At 42.6% G+C, this 26,461-nt stretch overlaps 4 protein-coding genes and 2 long non-coding RNA genes across 10 annotated transcripts; 3 read left to right on the top strand and 3 right to left on the bottom strand.

Annotated features, from left to right (window-relative positions):
• Window positions 1–354: 354 nt before the first annotated feature.
• On the top strand, window positions 355–3,530 carry LOC144383799 (uncharacterized). The gene is made up of 3 exons (XR_013451247.1): window positions 355–454; window positions 883–967; window positions 2,159–3,530. It is a non-coding gene; the product is annotated as an uncharacterized LOC144383799 (long non-coding RNA).
• Window positions 3,531–3,625: 95 nt separating this feature from the next.
• man2c1 (mannosidase, alpha, class 2C, member 1) lies at window positions 3,626–10,234 on the top strand. The gene is made up of 26 exons (XM_040162970.2): window positions 3,626–3,821; window positions 4,310–4,435; window positions 4,511–4,634; window positions 4,714–4,784; window positions 4,859–5,036; window positions 5,111–5,300; window positions 5,560–5,666; window positions 5,766–5,876; window positions 6,016–6,108; window positions 6,209–6,325; window positions 6,404–6,499; window positions 6,584–6,729; window positions 7,050–7,173; window positions 7,500–7,621; window positions 7,714–7,799; window positions 7,882–8,028; window positions 8,116–8,195; window positions 8,283–8,377; window positions 8,481–8,585; window positions 8,666–8,822; window positions 8,920–9,063; window positions 9,180–9,289; window positions 9,373–9,452; window positions 9,541–9,683; window positions 9,764–9,867; window positions 9,940–10,234. The coding sequence occupies exons 1-26, from the start codon at window positions 3,721–3,723 to the stop codon at window positions 10,049–10,051; spliced, it is 3,069 nt and encodes a 1,022-aa protein (XP_040018904.2). The 5' UTR covers window positions 3,626–3,720; the 3' UTR covers window positions 10,052–10,234.
• Window positions 10,191–12,887, bottom strand: neil1 (nei-like DNA glycosylase 1). 4 transcript variants are annotated; one of them, XM_040162972.2, is made up of 10 exons: window positions 12,748–12,887; window positions 11,845–12,324; window positions 11,634–11,753; window positions 11,296–11,389; window positions 11,117–11,213; window positions 10,904–11,025; window positions 10,807–10,834; window positions 10,645–10,715; window positions 10,400–10,568; window positions 10,191–10,317 (listed from the first exon to the last, which is right to left on the bottom strand). In XM_040162972.2, exons 2-10 carry the CDS (start codon window positions 12,297–12,299, stop codon window positions 10,271–10,273), a joined length of 1,203 nt encoding a protein of 400 aa, XP_040018906.2. In that variant the 5' UTR covers window positions 12,300–12,324; window positions 12,748–12,887; the 3' UTR covers window positions 10,191–10,270. The 4 variants fall into 4 exon arrangements, with proteins under 4 accessions (XP_040018906.2, XP_040018905.2, XP_040018907.2 ...); XM_040162971.2 differs by having other exon boundaries at window positions 12,744–12,881; XM_040162973.2 differs by having other exon boundaries at window positions 11,845–12,319; window positions 12,744–12,881.
• Window positions 12,888–13,102: 215 nt separating this feature from the next.
• Window positions 13,103–15,996, bottom strand: commd4 (COMM domain containing 4). The gene is made up of 8 exons (XM_040162976.2): window positions 15,811–15,996; window positions 15,458–15,529; window positions 15,290–15,355; window positions 15,166–15,205; window positions 14,581–14,700; window positions 13,854–13,934; window positions 13,570–13,746; window positions 13,103–13,477 (listed from the first exon to the last, which is right to left on the bottom strand). Exons 1-8 carry the CDS (start codon window positions 15,811–15,813, stop codon window positions 13,437–13,439), a joined length of 600 nt encoding a protein of 199 aa, XP_040018910.1. The 5' UTR covers window positions 15,814–15,996; the 3' UTR covers window positions 13,103–13,436.
• Window positions 15,997–17,052: 1,056 nt separating this feature from the next.
• On the bottom strand, window positions 17,053–18,257 carry LOC144383798 (uncharacterized). Its single transcript, XR_013451246.1, has 2 exons — window positions 18,224–18,257; window positions 17,053–17,899 (listed from the first exon to the last, which is right to left on the bottom strand). It is a non-coding gene; the product is annotated as an uncharacterized LOC144383798 (long non-coding RNA).
• Window positions 18,258–19,005: 748 nt separating this feature from the next.
• sema7a (semaphorin 7A (JohnMiltonHagen blood group)) lies at window positions 19,006–25,510 on the top strand. 2 transcript variants are annotated; one of them, XM_040162860.2, is made up of 14 exons: window positions 19,007–19,238; window positions 19,549–19,688; window positions 19,956–19,997; window positions 20,084–20,179; window positions 20,409–20,511; window positions 20,600–20,710; window positions 20,971–21,113; window positions 21,836–22,023; window positions 22,410–22,518; window positions 22,998–23,193; window positions 23,331–23,443; window positions 23,730–23,875; window positions 23,959–24,011; window positions 24,109–25,510. In XM_040162860.2, exons 1-14 carry the CDS (start codon window positions 19,130–19,132, stop codon window positions 24,534–24,536), a joined length of 1,977 nt encoding a protein of 658 aa, XP_040018794.2. In that variant the 5' UTR covers window positions 19,007–19,129; the 3' UTR covers window positions 24,537–25,510. The 2 variants fall into 2 exon arrangements, with proteins under 2 accessions (XP_077939568.1, XP_040018794.2); XM_078083442.1 differs by lacking the exons at window positions 19,956–19,997; window positions 20,084–20,179 and having other exon boundaries at window positions 19,006–19,238.
• The last annotated feature ends 951 nt before the right edge of the window (window positions 25,511–26,461 follow it).

The raw sequence follows: 26,461 nt of genomic DNA, 5'->3' as shown, positions 1-26,461 counted from the left end.
GCGTTAAGTCATCATCACATGCATTTACATGAGTTTAATATGAAACATGATTTATTACATGACACATGACAGTATTATTCATTAAACCTTTTGTCTGCCTATGTGAATCTTCAAGTTGGAAGATTAGTGGTCAGCTCACTAGAAACGAGGGTTGAGACTATTATGTTAAAGCAGACAGGTTCCCAAAAGCTGAAATTTGGGATTAAAACAGGTTAAAACTTCTGAAGCAACAAGTGCATCTTAACTGAATTATAGTCTCTATGCTGTCATCTGTGTCATGGTCTCACTGGTCTCTTGTATAAAGGACATAAAAGTTAAATATTCTTTATTTTATCTTTAACAACTAACTTCCTTCTTAGACGGTATCTGAGGTGTCTCTTCCTCCATAAGGTTCATTTTCACCTTTTCTCTCTTTTTCTCTGTTACTCAGCTGACCTTTCTTGGATGAACACTGGTATGTTACCTTTGCATATTTTGTGCTTCTCTCCTTTTTGTGTGTGTTCAATTTCATGCGCAACATCGAGGGACACTCGCTTCGTAGGCCACTCACAAAAAACAGAACATTGAAGTTACAGCTACCTTTTCTCTGTCTGAATTGGTTAATGGAAAAGGCTTTCTAAAACCATTACCGCTAATTCAAAGCTAATAAATGACCAAACTAAACCATCGATTGATACATTAGTTGAGAATATAACCACTACAACACTTGTTTTAACAAGTAAATCATTTAACTGTTTTAATTCAAAACAATTTATTTACACTTTACATTTAATAAAACCCACATATGCTCATCTTATGTTTGCATTTGTGTTAATGAAATGAAAAGATGTAGTGTGATCCTAATTATCACATTCTGCTTGTGTTGCTCCATGCTGTTTGCAGGTTTACTGGTTCCCTTACTGGTGGGCTCTGCACTGGGACTTGTTCTCATTGTTTCTTTAATGTGCTTGCTAATAAGGCAAAAAAGGTAAGAAAAGGACAGAAACCAAACCAAATTACTGTGGTTGAAATCACACTCTTGAACTAGACAACTGGCCAACAATATGTATATATATTCATTTGTATACACACACACACACACACACACACACACACACACACACACACACACACACACACACACACACACACACACACACACACACACACACACACATATATATACTAGACAATTCCAACTTATTTGACCCGAACATCAATGAAACAAAAACTTTGTGGGTAGTGTCCTCATTAGTTGGTATTTCTGGGAATGTAAACCTCACCGCGCTGCTCTTAGATGACCTCACCGCATAATTATGAGCCCATTTCATATTGAATTGAAAAGAGAAGTAGTGTACTGGAAAGTTTCCTTGGTTTTGTATTACTGTGTTACTTTCAAAGATGTTTTTGTGAGACATTGAGAAAATATTTGATTATTAACTTTTAAATTGAAGAAAACCATTGAAGAAAGGGAAAAGGTTACAGTAGCTGTGGCTAATCATAGCAGCAAACATTAGAACAATTCGATCGTTTGAACCTACAAAACTATACAGCTGTTAATCTCTTTAGGTTTTAGTTAGAAGGGATCTGAATCCTCGGAGAAACATCGGTGAAAAATAAAAAAAGTGTCCTTTGATTATTTTCAGCGTAATTCTAATAAATCCAACTGTTGTTGCGGATGTCAGGGGTAAAATGTCCAAATCTTAAATAAATATTTTTAACTATGAATGCATCATACATTTAAAAATTAAGTTATAGTATGTTTTCACAAACACATTTGGCGAAAGGGGAACATTAAAAAAAATAAGAATAATTATGTGATATTAATGATGATGGGAGTGACAGCCTATTCAACAGGCTTGTTGGCAGACTCTCAATGTTCCTTCAAATGTTATTTATGTGTCTTTTCTCCACATCTTCCATAAGAATTACTGTTTAACCATACACCACTTAAATCAATCAGAAGGAATATGCTGTGTAAACCTGACCAACCTCTCGCTCATATATCATGGGACTAAATAACAAGATGATTTTGAAAGCGTAGCAAACCCCATCAAGAGAAACTTGATCAAATAAATCTACTGCACAAGGGAGAAGACTTCATTTAAGACAGCAAATTGCATGTACTGAATATGAATATAATATCATCAAATCCTGAATGAATGATTTTATTCCTTAGAGCTTGTGATGCTGAACAGGACAAAGGCAAAGGTGCTGAACACAACGGTGGAGGGAGAGACTACAGCTCAAGAGTATAGGCCATCGTTCTTCAAAGACTGTTGTCCTTTTCCATCACTCTGTAATTGTCAGCATGACATGTTTACGTAGATGCATGCATGAAGTTTGCATGCAGCGCTGGGCTTTTGGGAAGCTCTCCTTATTTCTCAAGTCACATTGTGGACTTCCTTTGCTGTGTTGTGGCAGGCAGTCTAGATGCTGCTTTTTTTCTCTCTCGTCTCCCTTAGAGCAGGAGGAACAGCTGCCCTCTCCAATGCCCCTTTTATATATCTGACATCATGTGGTGCGTTTTCTCTTCCCGGAGATTGCCACGCAGATGCTCCCCGGCCAACCCAGTAAGGCCAGAGCCAAACTGCGGAGACTTTCAGGTTTGATTGTGGCACATGTTCTCTTGGGTTCGCCAGACATGGTGTAAAGCCCAACCACAGTCCAAACAATAGGGGGATAGGATCAACAGAGATCCCTGATGGTAGGGTGGCCTGAGATGGATGGTCTATTCCACATTTTTCCAGCAACCCTGTACTTAGGGCAGCCCTTTGGATTTTATAATAAAAGGGTCCATAGAAACACAGAAACACACTGCTTCTTGCCTGCGAATAATGCTGAGAAAAAAAGGCTTTTGTGTTTTCAAGCTGCACGTGGGCTGACCCCTGACCCCTGTCCGCCTATCTGATCACAAGACCGACTCCTCAGCGCTCCTGAGAGCCTCTCAGTTAGACTACAGCCTTCAGAGAAAACCACAAGACTGCTGGGGAGTTATTGCATTACCATGTCATTCCCACGAGTTTTCCCAACTATATTTTATCAACTATTCTGCTTTTATTGTATTCATAAATTTTTCATGGAGTATTTTAGATGTCCAGTAGGCTGATTTGCATGCTTGTTAGGTGACACTGTTTGTATACCTTAGATGGAATGAACAAGCAATTTGGTAAAATGAGTGAATAACATTGTAAAGAGAAGCACAGAGTGACTGTTTCTCTTCAATACTGTTAAAAAAAGAGCATAAAGTCTTCCAGCAGAAGATTATTTAGCCCATTTTTGCTGCCAGTCGCCTCAATGCACTGTTGATATCCTGTTGCCATATCTCGAAACAACCTGCCACTTCTGTGTTAAACTGTGTTTGTTTTGTACATTTTTGTCTTATGATGTTGTTAACATTACGTTGTGTTTACGTTTTAATAACTGCTGTATTTATTATTATTATTATGTCATTTTCATTGCATTTTATAATTGTCATATTTTAACATATCGTTTCTTATTTACCAGTTCCTGAAACCCCAAATGAAGAATAAAATGCTCTGTTCTACGTGTTTCAAGCAATCACGTGCAGATATTAACACGTCACATCCTTTTCCTGACGCACGAGAGAAAAATGAGTTGTTGAGCGCGAGCGCCATCTGGTGGCCGCTCGCGTCAAGTACAACAACAAGACGTTTTACTTCCGGGTCTTCTAGATTTCAGCGCTCGCTGTCGACAGTAGATCCGCGTGCTGCTTTCGTGATGTATCACCAGCCTGTGCTAAAAAACAGGCGCACTCTCCTCGAGAGAGCAGAGAAATTTATCTCTGCTATTTACTTCACGGACTGCAACCTGAGAGGACGGTAAGGCATCCGCGCGTGCAGCTGCGATGACGTAGGCGACCCTCAATTGAAGCCGTCAACGTCAACCAAGTGCAGCAGACCAAACGTGTTTTTTTTTTTTCTGTGGCAGTTTAAACGGAGGATTTTTGTTTCACACGGCACGAAGAATGTTGTGTCTACGACGAGAATATTCACAATCCACCCCTACATGTGTGCACACAGCTGATAAAAACCGGGAAGAATAACAAGGACAAAGGACGAGCCAACCACCGGATTGTTTAATATCACGTCCGTTCATAACATTCCCGTAAAGTCACGTTATGCCGCCTGGTGTTCATTTTACAATCAGTACTAATAGTTGCGCAGGTTCTGCGACATACTGCTGCTCACTGTAATCATACAGGTAGTTAAGTCGACACATAGAGATCGACACTGACCTCGTCATACACAACAGCCTTTGTGGTTTGGAGGTCTCTAAATGACAGTTTTGGGATACTTCTTCCCCGTAGACTCTATGGAGACTCCTCCCCGCTGGAGACCCTGTCCTCCTTCCTGTCCTCAAAACGGATCACATTCACAGAGGCCTCTCAGCAGACCTTTGTGCCTTATAAAGTTGGTGATACCTTTGGACCCACGTAAGTATAATCCAATTTTTCCAACTTTCCAACTCCCCGATAATGGCAATAAACCAAGCTTGATGCGTGCTGTAGGTGGTGGACTTGCTGGTTTAAAGCGACCCTGAAAATACCAGAGTCTTGGAAAGGGAAAGAGGTTCATCTTCTGTGGGAAAGCGATGGAGAGGCAATGGTTTGGCGAGACGAGCAGCCAGTTCAGGTATTGTAGCAGTCGCGCTAGATTTAAGTGCCAAATCGAAATGCAAAGGCCTGACTAGTTATAATTGTGACACGTGTAGGGTCTGACCAAAGACGGTGAGAAGACGAGTTACATCCTGTCAGACTGTCTGGCAGATGAGGAGCCACATAGGTTTGTAATTTCTGGGTTTATCACTGCTTCTGTAACCAATGTTCCATCTAACAATAGTGTATTTTGTTTTTTAGCGTCACCCTTTATGTGGAGGTGGCCTGCAACGGCCTTTTTGGAGCTGGTCAAGGGTCCATGATTGCAGCCCCAGATCCAAACAGCAAGTTTTCTGTACAGAAGGCTGAGCTGGTGGTATTTAACCGCGACGTACAGGACCTGCTGACTGATTTTGAGATGCTGATTGACATCGTAAAGGTGAGGTCACACAAAACAATACGCGTCGCTTTAGTTGAAGGTAAGCAAAAGTTAACTCGTCTACTCCTTCGCAGGAACTCGGAGAGGGAGAGCAACGGGGCTACCAGGCGCTCTTCACCGTCAACGAGATGGTGAACCTCTGCGACCCCGCTGATCCCAGCTCCTTCTGCAAAGCTCACAGTCTGGCCCACGTCTTTTTCAGCCAGCGGAACGGGGAGAGCCAGCACACTGCCCATGCGATGGGTCACTGTCACATAGACTCAGGTCTCAGTCCAATGTCTAAAATGTGTCACGGGGTAAAGAAAACCTGGTCAAATGTGTAGGTGAACTTAATAATAGTGAACGGATATATCAGGTGGCTTTTGTTTAGCTTATTTTGCTGAAAGGGGAAATGATTTTGTTGAAAGGCTTATTTTTATTCTGTATCTGTGGTAGCACTGCAGTACAGTGAAATCACTAAAACCGGACAATCCAATTGAAATTACACATATAGTTAATACTCTCTCCATTTCTACATCCCCAGCTTGGCTCTGGCCCTACGAAGAGACCATTCGCAAATGCGGCCGAAGCTGGGTGACGGTGATCCGTCTGATGGAGAAGAACCCGGACTTTGTTTTTACTTGCTCTCAGGTATTTCCCCACTAACGCAGTTTGGCATCATCCATAAAGGTTGTACAAATATGAGCAGTCCTCAAGTTTTGACCCTTTTTTCCCCCCATGTTTGTTCAGGCCCAGCAGTTCCAGTGGGTAAAGAGCTGGTACCCGGGGCTCTTCTCCCAGATTCAGCATTACGTTAAGAAAGGCAAATTCATTCCAGTTGGAGGGACGTGGGTGGAAATGGTAAACCTGATATTGCAAATCAATCACACTACAGGTATCTTATAAATGTAACTATATTAAAGGGAGTGCCGCTACTTTGCTCTTTTTATGAAGTTAATATCCTAGATAAAGATTTCTTAATTCCATATTTGCCCGTCAGGATGGCAACCTGCCCTCAGGTGAGTCCATGGTCCGGCAGTTCCTTGAAGGCCAGCGCTTCTTTAACCACGAGTTTGGGATCCATTGCAAAGAGGTTTGGATTTATTATTTAAAAAATGTCATAGCCTACTACATTTGTTGCCACTTTACCATCACATATGTATACTATAACGATCTTTTCTGGTTCTCTTTAGTTCTGGCTTCCGGACACGTTTGGCTACTCTGCTCAGCTGCCTCAGATAATGCAGCGCTGTGGCATTTCCAATTTCTTGACACAGAAGCTCAGCTGGAACTTGGTTAACACCTTTCCCGTAAGCACTTTCTCTTTCTCTTTCTTTTTTTAAACCCCAAAATTGAATCGTTAAGATTTTATCTTCTCTTTCCCAAAGCACAACACATTTTTCTGGGAAGGTCTGGATGGATCCAAGGTTTTGACTCACTTCCCACCAGGAAATTCCTACGAAATGAAGGGCAAGGTTGAAGAGGTAAGTTTTTGTTTCACACAGCACGAAGAATGTTGTGTCTAAGACGAGAATGTTCACTATCCACCCCTACGTTTGTGCACACAGCTGGTGAAAACCGTGAAGAATAACAAGGACAAAGGACGAGCCAATCACAGCGCGGTGCTGTTTGGCTTTGGCGACGGAGGCGGCGGGCCCACGCAGCTGATGCTAGACCGACTGCGCCGGGTACAGGACACAGATGGACTTCCCAAGTCAGTTCCTGTAAATCACTCAATACTCTGGTCACAGACAAAACATAAACCCTTAAATATTTGCGAATACGTCCTTGGAGTAAATTAGTCATGGGTTTTGTTGTCTTTATCGTCACTGTGGGCTTTGTTCGAGGGGGTTCGGCAGCATGTAGGCAACAAACTCCTCTGAGTCTGTTTAATGTAAAAGGATATGAGCAACGTTTGTCATTGTGGTCCTACCGTATCAGTAATAACAATCCCATGTTAGTCAGAATGAAGAACGAGGGTGTACCCTTTTATGGCATTGCCACTCTCACGTCTGATTTGTGATGGTTTCTCAGGGTTCGGACGTCCAGCCCTGATCAGCTGTTCTCTCAGCTTCAGGCTGACTCCGCTCTGCTTTGTACTTGGACCGGAGAGCTCTTCCTTGAGCTGCACAACGGCACCTACACGACACAGGCTCAGGTAGAACGCGGCCTTAAAAGACACTGAATGCGTAGAAAAATGATTATGTAAAACATTTATTGGGTTGTGCCAGATATAATATAAATTGTTCATATGCAGAAGGATTGGTTCTATCTATCCAGTAATAATAATAATGCTATTGATTGCTTAAAATAAATATGAATTAATACCTATTCATGTATTTCCTACAAAATGATATCCACAAAATAAGTGCAAGTGGGAAGAAAGGGGTTGTGCTTATTCAGGAAATAGAAAGAAAGGAATAAATACAATAAAAGGAATTGGCTCATATTTTTATTGTTCGATATTGTTCTTTTCTCTTCCAGATCAAACGAGGGAACCGGCACTGTGAGGTGCTGCTTCATGACATTGAGATAGCCAGTAGCTTGGCGCTGTGTCGGAACGGGACCTTTCAGTATCCTGTGGAAAAACTGCAGGAGCTGTGGAGGTCCAGATACTCATTAGTTTGATGATTTATAAATAAATTGCCTCTTTGTTGCGGTATAAAAATGGTTTCTTTGATTTTTTTTTCCCTTTCAGGCTGCTTCTTCTAAATCAATTCCATGATGTGATCCCGGGCAGCTGTATAGAGATGGTTGTGGAGGATGCACTACGCTATTATGAAGGTACAGCTTTATGCCCATTGACACCACAGCCATGTACACATATTGCTTTCCACAATAAATCGCATGTAACACTTCCTATCAGATATCCGCAGCAAGGGCGCTGCACTGCTGCATGATGCTTTAGGAGCCCTCGGGTCAAAAGGCATCTCCACTGGTGTGTTCAACTCTCTGCCATGGGAGCGCCATGAAGTCATCCAGATTCAAGATAGTGCCGGTACACCTGGCCTGGGTACGCTAGACATTTACCATATGTTTGCGTTGTTTCCTCACTAAGTACAAGCGCATAGTTGATGCTCTGTGGTCTGTTGTACGGCAGCTCTTGTGAGGGTTCCCAGCATCGGTTTGTCCCCTGTGAAAGACACACAGCCCGTGGCTCCGGTCTCTGTCACTTCTCAGGTACGTAATATATATATATATATATATATATGAATCCATTAGATATGCTGTATCGTAATTTGGCTTACCGAGGTGCGTAATATGCAGGCCGACGGCACCGTCGTCATGGAGAACGGGATTTTACAGATTGTCGTAAACAAAGATGGCACCTTGGCGTCGTTGTATTTGATCGATGCTGGCAGGTACTGCAGGGCCACGTGGCTGCATTTCATACTACTATAGATACAATAAATCCCTTTTCTCTTACTGAATTGACATTTGTCTCGCCCCCTTGCTTGGTTTCAGAGAAGCCATCTCTGAGAGCTGTCAAGGGAACCAGTTTATCATGTTTGATGATGTCCCTCTGTACTGGGATGCTTGGGATGTAATGGACTACCATCTGCAGACAAGGTTTCAGTCATTACTTTTGCTTACATTGCCGTATTTGCAGGTGTTTGAACAAGAACCTAACTACAGGATTGACCCTACAGGAAGCCGGTTGTGGAGGTGGAGCAGCCTCCTCACGTGGTGTCCTCAGGTGGGCTCCGAGGAAGTGTCCGCTTCACCCTCCGGATCAGCGAGAAGAGCACTTTAACGCAGGAGATTGTCATGGACGCCATGTGTCCTTACATCAAATTCAACACCGAGGTGTAACATTTATGATATCTGGAGAAATCCCTGAGCAAACACTTGACAAATTCCTCAAAATCAAAGAAATAACCCTTGTTCCACCCTCCAATTCCAGGTGAAGTGGGCGGAGTCACACAAGTTTCTGAAGGTGGAGTTCCCGGTGCGAGTGCACGGCCCCAATGCTACATATGAGATCCAGTTTGGCCATCTGCAGAGACCCACACACAGGAACACCTCGTGGGACTGGGCCAGGTTTGAGGTGAATACTGAATTGGAACGTTTGAGCAGGAAACTGTCCCGTGGATGTCCGCAATGGCCTCGTAACCAAAACAAGCTTTCTGTCTCTGCCGGTTTCCATCATGGCTTCCTTCCCAGGTTTGGGGTCACAAATGGGCCGATCTGTCGGAGCACAACTTTGGGGTTGCGCTGCTGAATGATTGCAAATATGGCTACTCAGTCCACAAGAACACAATGACGCTTTCCCTGTGAGGTTCCCCAATTTCCATATACAATTGGTTTCTTCTGCGTTTTAACACGCCCTGCCTCTAACGTTATACGTCTGTCGTAGACTGAGAGCGCCCAAGGCACCAGACGTCAATGCCGACATGGGGACGCATCACTTCACCTACGCGGTCATGCCACACACGGGTGGGATTCGACTTTACGGCCTTCGTTAAACCACGAATCTTTTAGAACGGACCTTTTTGTAACGAGACGTTCCGTGTTTTGAATGTAGGATCTTTCCAAGAGGCCTCTGTCATCCAGAGTGCGTACAACCTGAACTTCCCTCTGAGGCCAATCTGGTGCCCTGCTGACACAGAACCCTGGAGCGCCTTTTCAGTCAGCAACACAGCGGTCATCCTTGAGACCATTAAACAGGTATCCCGTTAAATGCTAATGTTGGTTTGACTTAATCCACTCTGCCCATTAATGGCCGTTTACTGGGTTTCCTGTGACAGGCGGAGGACCGGAAAGAAGCACTCGTAGTCCGGCTTTATGAGTCACATGGGAGCAGCGTGACGGCAACGCTTTCCACCGCCCTTCCAGTCAGGGAAGCCTGGCAGTGAGTAATTGTAAGTTTCACAGCACGGCCTGCTGGTACCGTCTACTAAGAACAAAACCTTTTGCCTTTCAGTTGTGATTTCCTGGAGAGAGACGACCCCACGCAGCCGGCACGCGTTACACCGGAGGGGATCACTCTGAACTTCAGCCCCTTCCAAATAGTTTCCCTTCTCCTCACCTTGTAAAAGATGCAGCTGGTAACCAAACCTGAGGGTGGTCCCAAATAGCACATCCAGAGACTAGAAACTAGTTAAATGCGTCATCTAGGGCTGCAGTTTGTTAGTGGATTTAAAAAAAATAATTAAATAAAATCAATCATTACAATTTTATGTATAAACACTTTATTAAACTATTTGGCAGTATAAAAACATCCGTCCCATTCAGTGGTGCCTCCTTTTTATTTTTTATTTGCTGTTCTGCCTGGTTACTCTCTCGCTCCGTCTCTGTGGACCTGCAACAAGGACGACTTGTGAGTTTTCTTTCGAGTGGTTCACTTTTTTTAATATACTTTTGAGAGAATTTCATGAGCTCACCTGCAGCTGACTCGGCGCTGCTGGTTTTCCTCTTACGTGCAGCTGATCCCTTTCCAAGTTGTGGTGCTTTTACCTTTCGGCATACGGGATCTGCTGAACCGGAATCCTTTTCTTTCTTTGGCGTTTTGGTCACAGTCTTCTTTGAGCGTACAGAGCGACTGTTCGCCACCTAACGAAATCAAACCTGTGTTAAGACGAAGATCTGGAGTTCATCAATTGGAAAAAAAACAAAGACTACTGGGGACCTTTTTCTTTTCTGTGTAATCGTGGTCATCTTCTTTCTTGGCTCTCTTTTTGGTCTTTGGAGCCTTTGAATCTATTGTATGAAAAAAAAAAAAAGTTTCAGTTCATTAGCCGACTCTCCTCCGATTTATTTCAGCTGAAGTTCTCCGTTGTGTTGTAAGTACCTTTGGGCGCCATGGGGCCTGGATCTCCCTAAAGTTAGAACAGCACGTATTAGCCAACATGTGAAGCTTAAAATACTGGATTTTCCTATTAACTGACTTTGAACCACATAGTTCTGCCGTTGTGGTCCCGTATAGACTTCATTCCATCCACGTAGTAACACTGCAGCCACGCCTTAAAGCCAGAATAGTCCGACTTCTGGGGATCGTAGCCTTTCCCACCTAAGATAGCAAAGTCATGAACAGTCATTCCACAGGAAATTCAGCGTGTTAAATCCTTATGAAGGTATTGTTGGACTACAAAATGACTAACCGAGGTTCACCACCTCTAGAGGGACTGTATGACACAGGCGGAGCAGGTCTCCCGTCTCCCTCGTCACTTCCAGTTTCTGTTTAGTTCCATCCGAGGTCTTAAAAAGATGCACTGTTAGAAAACCTAATTAAAGCGTCTGATCATCTGAACAATGTCGGTCACTGTCTGCGCCCTTTCACCTTTGTGTCAGTGAGATCATCTTGCACAGCCGCCTTCTTGTCAAAAACATCTTCTAAAACGGTCCTGGCGGACACAAAGGGCGGGATGTTCAACCTGAAAAAAGATCAACCAAAACAAGTAAAACAGGCTCCTTTGTTTTCAAAATCTGCCCCTTTTTCTCCAAACCGCAACCTCACAGGAAAAACACAATTTTCAGATAATTGTAGTTGGAGGCCTACATTTGAAATTAAGGATCATGTTATTGCTGATCCTCGATCCACTTAATGAGTCAGTAATGGTGGATTCCTGAAAACACACTACTGTAAAATGTCATTTGAGTATTTGAGTGGTTTATCACCTAAAAAGAATTTCAGCCCTCAGGTAGTTCCCGATGCCGTTGAAGTACTTCTGATTGAGCAGAACTTCACAGATGGGCTTATCAAAGGCACGGTCGGACAGGTGCGACGCGATCTTTTCCCTGCAAGGAGATCAACCGGTCAGCTGGACGGCGAGACTTCAATTGAGCTGGTAACTCAAGTGACGCTTTTAGTCATCTCAGCACTACTGACCTGAAGCGTCCGTACTCGAACATGACGCAAGGCCCTCGATCAGGCTGCCACGTCCCGTTGGGCTGCCAGCTGCCAAACCTGCGTGCATCCACAAAGCTCAGCACTCTGCTGGGCGTCTCTCTGGAATGGAAACGCAGATGGGCATGTTTGGGCAGCTCATCCTCTGCGGTGAAGCGGAAATAACCTGACATCCCAAAGCGAAAGACTACGTCCATGGGCTGGTCTGCGTGTCCTTCCTTCACGCCCTTTTTTGAATCATCACTCTTCATGGGCGTCAGCGTGAGCTTCACTTCCTTCCCTCTGGAAGCCGCAGTAACGAGGTAGGCCTCGCAGGCGAAGGGCACATCGGGACTCTTGCTGACCTCGGACTTTCGGACGGGTCCGGTGAACACCACTCCTGCGCACATTTTGTTCACGTAGAGGCTGGCCAGGTGGAGCTCTGGTCCCTCAGGCATTTTGTTGGGAGTCAATTAAGCTGCTCTGCAAAGAATAACGAGTTGTAGCTCTCAGTGATGGACATGGGAGCGTGTGTACTTCGACCAGCCGGGGAAATTTTACATGAAATAAATCAAGTTAAACTAAACATGATTGGCCCAATAAAAGAATATAACTGCCACTTCTTCCCACAGGAATCCAATTTAACTGAGGAGACACCTGGGAAATGCAAAGGCCTTGTTCTTATGTGGGTAAAATGTCCCGGCATAAAGGTTAAAGTTATAAGTTCTAACAGTTAACTGGGTGAATAGATAGTAAATCTTGGCCTCTTTGCAAACCTCCACATGTGATGCATGGCCTGAATAACTAACTTGTCGTTCCTTGTTACGAGGAAAACAATAACAAGCGAAAGGTGGACGTTTTTATAGAGTTGCAAAAGAACATTAAGGAACAGAACAACTTACCCACCAGAGGCAATGGACCCCGTCGAAGACACGCGTCTTTTTAAAAGACTTGCATTGGTCACAACGAGAGAGTTTGTCGGGTATCTGCACGCTTATTGCACAACATGCATGTTATCAAACACTCTTCTTCTTCTTCTCTCCTCCAATGGTCGCAGCTAACCAGCAGCGTCGTGCGCACTACCGCCCCCTGCTTTTAGGAAAGGGTTAACTTTTCCCATATGACCAACCACTGACTGTTTCTAATAGGAACACAAGCATGGATCATGAACCGTTCCAATGTATTAAGTGACCTCCACATATGTAGGAATATGAAAGCTGCAGAAACCGGCAAGTAAAAAAAAAAGTGAAAATACTACAGATTTTATTTTGTTACGTATGAGAGTTTATAAATGAAAAGTTATAGAAGTAACACAAATCATAGAAATAAATCAAATCAGAATTTGGGAACAATATATTTACAAAAATAGTCCGTTCTGTATTCCTGTTCAGTCTGAACACATTTTCACCAATTATTATAACTAATTTGGAAGAAAAATACAGATAAATATCAGTTAATACAAATGAAAAGAGGCTGTTATGAGCTTAACGTGACGTTAAGACAAATAAATTCATATTAAGAGTGGCATTTTCTAACAGCTTCATTGGTGTCCGGCTATCGATCAGACATCGAGGTCTGACCTGCCCGTCCACTCTTTATTGTAGTGCATTCATCCTCGTCTGCGCTTGTTTGAGCTCTGTTGAAACAAAGAGGGAAAGATTAATCACAAATAAAAATAAAAATGGTTGTACTGTGAAAACCTCAAATTTGAAATGATGCAGAACTTACCTGCAAGCAAGACCCTGAACTTGTCTGCAGAAACAGAAACAACGGTTGTCTCTGTTGAGCCTGACTCTGCGCCTTGTGTCTGCAGTTTAAGTTGAATCAGAGGTTCATTCACCTCCCTCAGCTCACTGGAGCTCAGAGTGTAGTCGACGCGCCAGGACACGCCCTCTAGTCGGCCCACTGAAAGTCATTACGGAGCAAAATAAATCTCGCAGTCTGCAACCTTAGAGAGAACAGTTCTCATCAGTTCCCGCTTTCAAAAAGGACAGATAGACAGAAATACTTACGTCTCAGACTTGTCTCTCTTAGTTTGCCTTGCAGCACGGAGTGCTTGTCTTCATATGATTTGCAGAGCCCCGTTGTGTGTTCTAAAATATGGAATTTGTGTAAAATTAAAAGTAAATTCAAGATTATATCGTAAGCGCGTAAATTAAAGTGAAGCTTTTTAATTCATTGTTGGCAGACGTGCTGTGCCAGCACACTTATACCGAAAGAATAGATTGAAAAAAAGACAATCTCAAGTTGCTGGAGACTTTTGTCATTGTTTTATAATATCAATGGACAAAGCAACACCCACCCCACCTACTAGCTTTGTTCATACTGTGCAAGAACGGACGAGAACTGACAGGGTTATTTCATATTTAGTTCAACAATACCCAATTCAGAAATACCCTTTACTCCATTAACAACCTCATAGGCTGTGATCGTGGGCCTGTATGTTTCTAGAAGTGCAAACCTGCACATCTTACCAATATATCACTCTGTAAAGGGTTCCACGTAATGCAGACATCACCCCTGAAATAAAACAACCAGTCCTTCCTTACTCTCTCGCACAATTGGGCCAACAAAATAATATATTTACCACTGAAATCTAATGAAGTGAAGAGACAACTTGAACATGTAAAAACCTTCTTCTTGTTAAAGCATGCAAAACAATCTGTCCATGTCTGACAACAGATTAGAAGACCTAATCATCATTTTTATACCAAACATGGTGATCCACAATGGACCTACCTTTCGGCAGACCGAGCTGCTGCAGCTCACTGGACAGGGACTCGCTGTCAACATCATGCTTCGCTGCACTGGAGAAAATGAAGCTGAGCACTGCCACACTAGCTTTGATATCGCCGCTTTCTACGAGATAGAACGTCATGAATTAACATTTAGTAGCAAACAATGCATTGCGAGTATGACAGTTTCATAGGCGTATGTGTTAAGTATATGGGTTTTATTTAAATGCAGTACCAGAAGTAGTGGAATATAATTAAGTACATCAACTCAAGTACTCTGCTCAGGAATCATTTAGCACAACTGGTACGGGATTTTAATGCTCCCCTTTACTTCAGCATCATTTTACTTGTATAGTTTAATAATGAGTCTGCAAAATGTACATAGAAAAAATTTGACAGACTTGTAAAACATTAGGCATTGTTGCAGCATTTAAAGTCCCTTAACCACAGGCACATTCTCTAGAAATACTTCTGCACTTATAATCAAGACAAATTTGTGATGTAGGTCTTTTATTGTTTTTTTATATACTGTACTGCCACTTCTTTAACCTTCAATTTGTAATAGATCTATAGTATGAGGGAGACTTACCAAACTTTGCATCTGCAGTAAGCTTTGCAACTTTATCATACTAAATAACAGAGAGAAGATAGCTTATATCAGTGAGTGAATTGTAAAGTTAACTGATCATGTGGAAATGTGTTGAAATTCTTACATCAATGCCTTCCCCGAGCAAATCCTTCAGCACTTGAGCACAGAGTAGCTTCATTTTTACACTCGACTGTTATGTTGGAAAGGCAAAGGACACAAATATTAGTTTCAAAAACACCATCATCCGACCTTGAAAATGTCAACTTTTACCCTAATAAGTAACGTTACTCACAATCTTGGCTAACGTGCTTATTTCGGCAAGGACCCAGTCTGGGCAGTCCAAATCCCCACAGAAGCGAAACCGCTACAACAGAAAGGACATCCTATTCATAACGTTTACTGCGCTGTAACAAAAGTCAGTCCTTAAACACTGCAGCGAGCATTTACATCAACGTCAGACATCCATCACTGAAAGTTACTGACTAGCTTAGCCTGCTAACGTTAGCTACTTTTCTAACAGCCAGGTCTAAACATCGATAATGTGTAAGGTAAATCACGTTACTCAAAATATGTATAAATTATCCAAATGTTTTGTGAAATGCTGGTTCCAAATGAGCAAAGAATATAACTGTTGAACGTGTTTACCATGGCTATCGGTCGTCAGTCAGCTGAGCAGCACCCGGAAGAACTAAACCGGAAGTACGTTCTGCTTCCTCCCATCTGATTGGACAATCGGGCCAAAGTAAGCTTCCCTTTAGAGACAGTTGCTAGTCTTGTTCTTGATAAGTCAGTAGTAAACTGGAAGGGCCTCCTGCCATTTCTGCAAGAGATCTGGATAATACGTACTTAGGTAATTGCACTGTTTAGATTAGAGCTAATGCCCTTTCTTATGGCTTTTTAAAAGGCTAGAACTTGGGTCCTTAAGATGGGTGTATTCACATATGCTTTTAGTCATATTGTGAGTCTCATTAATATTTTCCCAGTGGTTCAATAGCAGATTTGCATTGATGAAAAACGTGGTCTTCTTTGTCTTCCGTTTCCATTTTCATTTATATCGTCTTTCTCCCACTATATCGTAATTTCACATTGCTTCCTCTATAGGTTATTTTAAATTCATTTCACCAACTAGTGGCGCCCTGGACCAAATTAGTGACACCTTGAGGTGATGTACCATCAACCTGAAGTGAAATTATTACGAAACTATTGATTATTTCCTTTCAAATATAATAATAAAATGTGAGGGGACTTAGCTCATGGATGAGATTATGAGGGGCTTTCATTTTGCATTTTGAAATGCTGCATCACAATATTGTATCTCTTTCCCTATGTTTTCTAATATATAGTATTAGCACAGCTATATGGGATTTACAAACTTATTGAATGAATTGGACACGTTCTTATTTTGAAGTCACTAACGTATTCTCGTGCACAGACAATTTGGGGGGCAGGTGCAAAAGGACAAAAACAAAAGGACACCCATCGGCAAAATTATTCATGACATTAAGAGTTCAGGTTCAGGAACAGCTTCATCCCTGCAGCTGTCACTCTACTGAACTCTGCCCCCCCCTGAACTCTGCCCCCCACCCCCCCCACACACATCTCCCTCAGTGACCGTACTCCCCCCTCCACCCTGGCTTGACTGCCACACCTTCCTCCAGCCACTGAACATTTGGACTGTTATTGTATATCCATTTCTTACTGTACATATCTATTTATTCACTTATTACACTTTACATATGCACATACTCTGCACTTTTTGCTATTTTGCACTTCTGGTTGGATGTTAAACTGCATTTCGTTGCCTCAGTACTTGTACCCTGTGCAATGACAATAAAGAATCTAATCTAAAAAAAATAATAATAAATTAATTAAACAAAATACACAGTAGATGGTTTCAGCTTATATATTTATTTTTGTTAACAAACTAACTCAAATTATCAAATTGAATAAATGAATTCATATCAGGCAAAAACAGACGAAACTCGGCCATATTGTATAAACAAATAATCAATAAATATTCTAACTCAACAACTTATCAAAACTCTGCTCTGCATAAATTAAAGGAGCTTCACGGGAGCATCCTCCTTGGTGTCATCTATTGGAAGATGTTTACTGTTTTCTTTTACAGTTGAGGCATAAGCAGCATTACACTAATAATCAAGCACGTGCACACACTATTTGGGGGCAGGTGCTCAAACCAAAACAAAAGGGCACCCGTCGCCAAGATTTTCTTGGCATTATGCTGAAAATGTTCTAATAAATGCCCCGTCAGATATCAAAACACACTTGGGGGGAATTGATGGCAGAGAGAGTCATTTTTATTCTTAAATATTGATGAATGAAGAAAAGGGGCAAAAGAGCAGGTGCTTGATCACCACTGGGGGTCCATCTCCAGTAGGGCCGAGTGAGAAAAGTGGTCGGTGGCAGGTTCCTTTGGCTTGACCGCAGTTCGTTACGCCTAGAGCCGTAACGTAACGTATTCGGGACGGTTCGTACTGGAACGAGCATGTTGACGATCTAAAGGCTGCCGCATGCTTCTGCGTCTTTACACACCGTCATATCGACGCACTCGTGTTTTGTCGAAGACGACCTAGAGTCACGTCTTTGTGTGTGGAAGTCGTTGGTTGGTTGGTTTATTTATCATAGACTTTATTGCCCCGTGCATCTGTATCAGATGTGTTTAGGGCATGAAGTAGTCGACTCAGGTACTGATCTTTTCAGCATTTATTTGCTCCTGCAGAAGACAATAAAACACAGACATTGCCTTCTGGTCTCTGCACATCAGCTCCCTACACACGGGGTCTATGGAGGGGAACGTATACGTCAGGACGACCGGAAGTAGCGAGTACAAACGGCGCGAAATTAAACAATAACCAAACGTATACTTTTATCACCACTCCATCGTCTAGAATAATGACGCACCACAGCTGAGAACCCATGTTACATGAGCACATGTGCACATGTGGGTTACATGTTGCCACGCTAATGGTAGCTGATGTTAACAGTTATAATTAAGAACATAGCGAGATAGTGCGACATCGTTTTTCTCTCAACTTACCTTCAACAGAGTAACACTACTGTGAAGGAAAAACGGGACTACGGAAGCCTAGGAGGCGCAGGAGAGATGAATCGCAATTTCCGCAAATTTGACTCATCAAAATAAAATTCACACACACACGCTCAACAAGATTGTTGAATAATAACCAAAAATAAGATACAATACATTGAAAATGACAGTGTATTTCTAACTCCGTTACACATCCACACTGCTGCTTTTCATCGCGGACACATTTGTCCCGTATTTTCCTTCACAACTTTGTGCGCCTCTCGAACCGGTGTTACACCCCTACTGTTTTTTCCACCTACTGGTTTCCCTACGCGTGCGTGTTTGAGTTCCCTCCACAGCTGCAGATGTGTCCGCCTCAGTTCCCTGATTCGTCACACATTCACAAACATATTGCTTCAAAACGCATCACAAATCCATTGCAGCGTTTACGATTGTATAAGTGAGCACCACATCACAGCCACGTATGAAAATATTTACACAAAAATATATATTAAAGGAAAGATCGGCACAACCTGGATTCGAACCCGGGGGATCAAAACATCAAAATATTAACCTGGTACCTGCTTATAGCAGCGCGCCACGGAGACACACAGCAATTTGTTGACGCTTTGTATAATTTATTAATTTTGTTGACGTAGATCAGCATGAAGGAAACCTTTTGGTGTCGTGGATTTAAAACAACTGTATATATATTAAGACCGAACACTGCGTATTGCCCCGTGGCGCAGCGCACAGACTCCGTAAAGGACGTAGTTAACGGACCAATCGCAGCCTGGTGCGCTGCGGGAGGGTTGCTTCGCAGCGACACACGCAAAGAGGTGTGAACGACACGCAACGGGGGTTTGCGTCTGCGTCGCTCTGAAAACGCAGAAGCATAAACTAGGCGTAAGGCGCACAATGTTGCGACTTGTTTCATTGTATATTTGGCTTTCCCGGGACGTTCAACTCGTCCTTAATGCGCCGACTCTCGGTTCTGGAAATAACCCAAGACTGCTGCTGAGCAAAGGTAATGTTCACATGTCACGTTTGCATCGGAAAGAATGCAATGTTTCACATGTAATCTGGAAAATATGATGCCTCAATTGATTGCAGATGGTTAGCAGAGTTAGGTAAGGAGTTAATACTCAAATCCTTCTTAAACCCGCCGAGTAAGATTGAGTTCAGTTTATATATATTTACTTTGCAAAGAGAATGACCAAATCATGAGTTTGTAGGTACAACGTTTATTATCAGTGCACGACGATACAGGTACTGATGTGTGACTTCATGTATCTGTAGAATTGGACATTATTGGACATGATGCTTTATTTCCTCAGACTACAGCAGTAGTGGAATTGAATACGAAGTTTCTCAGAAACACAGCGTGTTCTTCTATGACGAGGACTCTGAGCAGATATATGTCGGGGGGACAGACTTTGTGCTGAACCTTGATGTGGATGATTATCGTGTTAAAGAGGTGGGTGTTTCTGAAATTCCATATTTTGAGTTCATTTGTTTTTTGATTTTATTTTCTTCCTGTAGTCTCTCCAGGGGCGCAGCCAGGACATTATTTCTGGATTGACATTTCTTTGAGTGATTTTTTCCTGAGAAAGAAATATATATATATATATATATATATATATATATATATATATATATATATATATATATATATATATATATATATATATATAGTAAGTTTAAACCTTGTGTATATGTCCATCAATACTTTTCCCCTGCGCAGAGATTCCGTTTAAAGAACTTGGGGCATCAACAGTGCCAAGAGGTCAGTAACTAGAAATTGACGTGGTCAGAAAAGAGACATAATTAGTTCGGTGTGATGTCTTGGTATTAACAGATTCTGCTTTTTAGGGTCAATGTGAAAATGTCATTACTGTGATCGAGCAGTTTCAGGGCAGCCTGTTTGTCTGTGGAACAAACGGAAACAACCCTCAGTGTTGGAAGCTTGTGAGTGTTTGCATAAACTTCTTAATATGTCACAGTTAAAGTCTTTTCTGTCTGATGTAGTTATTGCGTCTAGTTCGCTTTAATGGCAACAGCTTGACTGCTAATTAAATGGAGCTTGTTCTGTGTGGTTTCCCTTCGACTTTAATGAGTTCCATGGCTGCTGTGTAAAATAGATTGCACCACAGCATCAATGAACATCTGTACGTTTTACTTTTCTGTTGTCCTTCAGTTTTCTTCAGCGAACAACCAGACTCATGCAATAGTGGAGAGTTATGAGGGGACGGGCATCTCTCCGTTTGTTTCCACACATAACTCCGTGACCCTCGCAGCGGGTACGTTAAGTAGAACGCACTTTGACATGAATGTACTCACTAATTGAACATCCATGCTCATTTACATGATGTCTTTCTGCTATTTTAGACGGGGATCTATACTCAGCGGTGCCTTTGGATCCTGATGGAAGTTCATTACAATTCAGAAGGAAAGCTGGAGGCAGAACTAACGTCTGGATGTACGACGGCTGGCTCTCAGGTGGGTTAATGACTGACGTTTATTCATCATGTCGGATGAATATAAAAATACCCCACGCTCCGGGGAAAATGAGCGAGAATTCAAATGACTTCATGATGTCCCTGAACGCTATCAGTGTGTTGTGTTCTTTCCACTCCCTTTCATTATCTGTTGTTCATGTGTCCCGTGCCAAGCTTTGTCCTTCTCATATTGCTGCCACTGCTGTGTAGACGCTTTGTAAACAGCGAAGCAGCTTGGTAAACACAATCCTCCTTTCACAGAGCCCACGTTCATCTCCGCTTCCTGGGTAAGGCGGGGGGAGGACCCTGATAACGAGAAAATCTACGTATTTTTCCGTGAGAAGAACTCTGATCCGAATCCGGAGGCCGACCCCTGGATATCCAGGGTTGCCAGAGTTTGTAAGGTACGCTGATCACTAACGTGGGTGAAGCTCTCATCTCCTTCTAGACTGCTACAGCAAACTATCCAAAATGAGTATTTATATTCAAAACAAGAGTTAGTATTGATTGCATCAATGATACGCATCGGTCCACCCACCTCAACCCGCTTCGGTCTGACAGGATGAGAGAACGAGCGTGGCCTTTCGGCATCGCTAGTAGGGCTTTAATGCCTTGAGTTATTGATGAGGAGTAATATGATCGGAAGTACTTCTAAAAGGAGCTTAAGGTCGATGATACTGACTTTACTCATGGAAAAGGATCATTCACATGGTGGGTTGTAATATGCAGTATTTTTTTAATGAGAGTACGTCCTTCCGATACGCTCATATTGAAGGGGCACGTTGTCACTTCATAACCCCAGTAGCAAATGAAGTATTTACAATAAAAAAACAAAGGGTCGACAGTGATATTGTGCAGTAGGTGAATGAGGTAGTCTTCCACAGAGGCAGACAACATGATTAATGCATTAATGCACCATCTGCACCACAACGATCTCATTTCCATTGGCTGCACAAACCTTTTCCATCTCAAGTAACTGGTGCGTCATGCTATTAGGTGTCCCATTCCAGGTACGATGGTCAAAGTTGAGACAGCCCGATCAAATAACAATGAGTTGATGCATTTTAGTTTGGAAGAAAAGTGAAAGAGCGTCTTCCTGGTGTAATTTATCGATTTCATTTTGCAGGTAGATGAAGGTGGAACGAAACGATTCTTCCAGAACATGTGGACATCTTTCCTCAAGGCCCGGCTTGTCTGTGGGTTTTCAGGGGAATCGCTGTATTTCAACCGTCTTCAAGACGTTTATGTGATGCATGCTGAGGACTGGAAAGACACTCGTGTCTATGCCCTTTTCTCGCTTTTCACAAGCAGCTGGTGAGACACTTTCCCTTCCTTTATTATCAACAACATAAGAAAACACGCTGACATGGCAACGCAAAATCACTTCGAAACAAGACTTATTCTGGTCTCTGTCCTTTTCTCTCTTGTCTGTCCGTCCATTTATCCCAATTCTAATCTGGTCCACCTGACCTAAAAAATGTGTTTAATCTCAGTTCAATATCACATCAGAAGCACTTTAGGACTACACTTCTAAAGTAGGGTGACTCAGATAAGATATGAAATATCTGTATATATATATTTTTTTAAATGGTAAAACTAAATTGATAGAGGCTTGAATAAAGGTTTCTGCTAAAAGATAACAACCACCACCACTGACATGGAGATACCACTGCATTAACCTCAGGATCTTGTTTTTTTAGGAACTCCACAGCAGTGTGCGTCTATTCTATAGAAATGATTGAGGAAGTATTTGAGAACTCAACTTTCAAGGGCTACAACAAAGAAGTCCCAAAACCAAGGCCGGGAACGGTAAGCATTCGTTGTGTTGATCGGTTTGCACGAACCAAATACTTCCTCGTCATGTTACATAACTGGGTGGAAACATGTGCAAACAAAATGTGTATCATCAGAGGGTTCACTGTGTATCTGTAGAGGCAGGTCATTTTTTACATGAAGTGTATTTGGGTTCAGCCTGAGGAACCAACAGACACGGATACATTTCCTCTCGTTGTAGTAAATTGTTTAGCGATCCGGTGAGTAATGGTTCCTTCGCGGAGGTGGACTTGTTGTTATGTCCTGTGCCTTTCATCGATTCAGTTTATACCTGCGGGAAATGTTTGTCTTATTTGCAGCGTACAAACTCGGACGCCTCCTGTTTTGTATACCTAAAGCAGCTGCCTAACCCGAGTCTCTCTCCAACAAACCTTCTGTCTATGTTCCCTCTTCATATAGTATACAAATACATTTTGAACGAAAAACAACAACTTTATGTCCATGTACTTTTGCAGTGTGTAAAAAACAGCAGAGAGTTGCCACTGGCCACTGTCAACATGGTGAAGGATTACCCAGAAATGACTGACTGGGTTCACTCCGTGCATTGTAAAGTGCCATTTTACATAAGCAACAACAACTACACAAACATAGCTGTGGACCGCGTACAGGCGGCAGACCAGAGCATGTATAACGTTCTGCTTCTGGCTACTGGTATGTTCACGTTTGAAAGCAACATTATGCACAAGTTTTTTCCGCACTTTGTTTAGCTTATCACGCCTTGTGTCTTTTCCTGTCAAACTCCCAAAATAGCAACACTACAAAATGCTATTTGTGTCCTGTTCAAACAGACTCTGGAACAATACACAAAGTCTTGGAGTCGGGATCAGAACCGTTCATCATCTCTGAAACACAACTCCCCAACTGTTCAAGCATAAAATCTATGAAGCTTGTCTCCAAAAAGGTATTTGAAATGTCATTCATTGTGCTGCAAAGTGTTAGAGATGTTTTTCCTCACAATTTTACATGTTATGCTCCACTAATCGATATTACACATATGCTTGATTAAATAATGCTATTTAATATGGAAGGAACTGCTTGTAATGAAGAATTATAGTTTCCCTCAGCTCTTGTTTTACTCGTCTGCAGTTCTCCTGTTTCAGTTCAGTCTTCTGACTTCCATCCACCAAAAACTACCAGCGCTTGGTCCATCAATGCTTTAAAGTAAAATGATTTGTTCCCATCCACAGAAAAAGTTAGTGGTGGGTTTACCGGAGAGAATTTCTATCATGGACCTCCAGAGGTGTCAGGAGTACAACAAGTCCTGCGCAGACTGTGTTCTGGCCCGGGACCCGTACTGCGCCTGGACGCAGTTCGGATGCACCCCGACTACTCTGTAAGTAGTGTGGAAAGTATTCATACCAACAACCACAATGTTAACAACACATGTTAAAACATGCGTGTCGTTTTGGTTTTCAGTGGAGGCATTCAGAACCTCATTGACGGGAACATAAGTCTATGTCCTGCATCAGGTAGCTGTGAATGCCACTGTTAGTCACGCAGACCTGCTAAGGGCTCAAACCCTTTTGGTAATATCTCTATTTTATGTCCTTTTTTTTTTTCTTGCAGAGAAGTTAATAAACCGGACCAAACGGGACATAGCGTCACCATCCCCGGTGGATTTGGGGACAATTCACTCTGTCCCCTTGAGTGTCCCTTTCTATCTGTCATGTCCTATAGAGTCCTACCACGCTGTCTACACCTGGGAGCATGGAGGCCACAGCCACCCTTGTCTCCAAATGCAGTCCAACTGCCTGCACCTCATCCCAGCCATGGCGAAGGAGCACTACGGTCGCTACAACTGCGTTTCCAAAGAGAAAGACTACACCAAAGTGGTGAAAACGTATCGGCTTACGGAGCAAAGGATTCTAGATACGAATAAGCACACTAAGGTATTCGATACCTCTTTCAAAATAAATCACGCATCAGCTGTCGCGTCACAGAAGGCATTGATTGCTCTTGGACTTGCTGTTTTGGGGATTTTAAGATATTGCTGAACTTAGTCTTTAAACTTGCCACGCTGTCGTTGTGAGGCCAAGGCACAGGCAGCATGACAGGAAATCCACCATAGCCGTAAACTTTCCAATCAAGCAGGCAAAACCACTGCTGTAAACCCAATTCGCGCAAGCGCATGTATAGTTGGCAGAAAAGGAAAATGCTGCGGCAAAGTAGTTTTTCCAAAGAGAAGCTAGAACAGCAGAACAAGCACAAGCAGCACAGAGCACAGCTTGAGCGATCGGAGGGGCCCTAGTTTTCCCCCAGTGTCTTTGTATCAGCTGATGATCCGTCAAAAGACATCGGAGAGCCAAAGAAAACCAAGTTCACAGTAAGTAGGTGTGGTGCAGTAGTATCTCTGCTCCCAGTCGGATCCGATAAGACTACGTGGGGTAGGGTGGAGGCAGCCGTGGGGACCCTTCTGGAATTTCCCTGTTTTTGTTTATCCAGAGTTCAGGGAGGAATTTGGAAATGTGCAATAAAAATGTTTTGCAGCCTAGCAGACGATGTCTAAGCTATAACGTTTTCAAACCGAGTTAGAACGTCTGAATCTGACACAGAGATTACCTTTAAAAATGTTGTACTATACTATAATATGTATTATGTTGCCATTTCACAATGGAGTATTTTAAACATGCAAACACTGTATTCAGAAATAGAGTATTGTTGTACAATGTAACCATGAACAATGGAAGTGATTGTTATGATTTCCTGCTCATTGAAAAGGAAAAAGAATGGAGATAACAAGCAGTTGTACCTCTCTCAGACCGTAAAGGGATTTAGAGCAGTTTAGGTCATGCAGGCAACAGACGAGACACTGTGCACAAAGTAGCTTAATTAGGACGACAACAACCAAGGACCTTCAGCTTAAACTGTGTCTGGTCTCAACCCTGCTAATGACATGAATTATCTAAGTGCATCTTGTTTGGGAAAATAAATCAGCAACACTCTTTATCTCTGTGACCATCAACCAAAAGTAAAACTGCTTGTTTTCTGTTACTGAGTCAAGAACAGAGGGAGCACACCCATCTAGGTGTGTTCGTTTTCCTTTTTGGGAAACCTCCAAAAAACCTGCTGTTCGTATGCTGGGTGTTTAAAAAAATATTCTTTTAACAGTACAATGACTTCACATGGACCATGTCCATGCTCCACCGATACAACAAACTATGTCAGCTGTTTTTATCCACGGTTACGACACAGACCTTTAGCAGATGACAAAGTGGTGTAACTTTAAATGAAAATCCGGGAGTATCTGTGTTAAGCCGGAGCTGACCCGACGGCTCAGTGACGCCTCCACGCAATGCGTAATCGACCTGCCGGCTGCCGGGAAGCTTGCTGACACAGTTCAGGTGGGGGGTGTATAATGTGTGGTCAACGTTATTTGACTACGGCGTCTATGTCCGTCGCCCAGTTTATTCAATCCTCACCTTCTCTACTCAAACTGGAGGCAACGTGGAAGCCGACTTTAGGAAGCAGTCAACGTGTCTGACCTGCGGCAGCTGCGAGTCTGCACCTGTGAGACACGTTGACCTTGAGTTCCTGGTGTTTCTGCGGAAATTGGATATGATCCCACACTAACATTGAGCCACAGACGGCCTGGACCACAGTTTACATCCCCATTTTTTTCCTACTTGGCCTCAGGAAAAGAAAACTCCATAGATATGGAAATATGATGTGTTCTTATGCAGAAGTATGCCCAAGCAATGTTCATGGTTGGAACATGGAAGCTGGCCCAGAAACCAACTGTACTTAGTGAACATAAAACATAATATTAAAGAATTAAGAATAAACTATAACTTTAAACAGTAGTTATTTGTGCAATTATTACAATTATTGTGTCTGTAATTACAGCAGTTAGAGGTTTTTGACACTTTGACACAGCGATTATTACGTTCTGCTAGTTGCAGCGCACAAAAGGAGAGATGTG

The sequence above is a fragment of the Gasterosteus aculeatus genome, chromosome X (assembly GCF_964276395.1).
Source record: "Gasterosteus aculeatus chromosome X, fGasAcu3.hap1.1, whole genome shotgun sequence".
In the NCBI taxonomy this organism is placed as follows: Eukaryota; Metazoa; Chordata; class Actinopteri; order Perciformes; family Gasterosteidae; genus Gasterosteus; species Gasterosteus aculeatus.
Note: the sequence above shows the minus strand (reverse complement) of the source record. Positions and strands in the feature narration are given on the sequence as shown.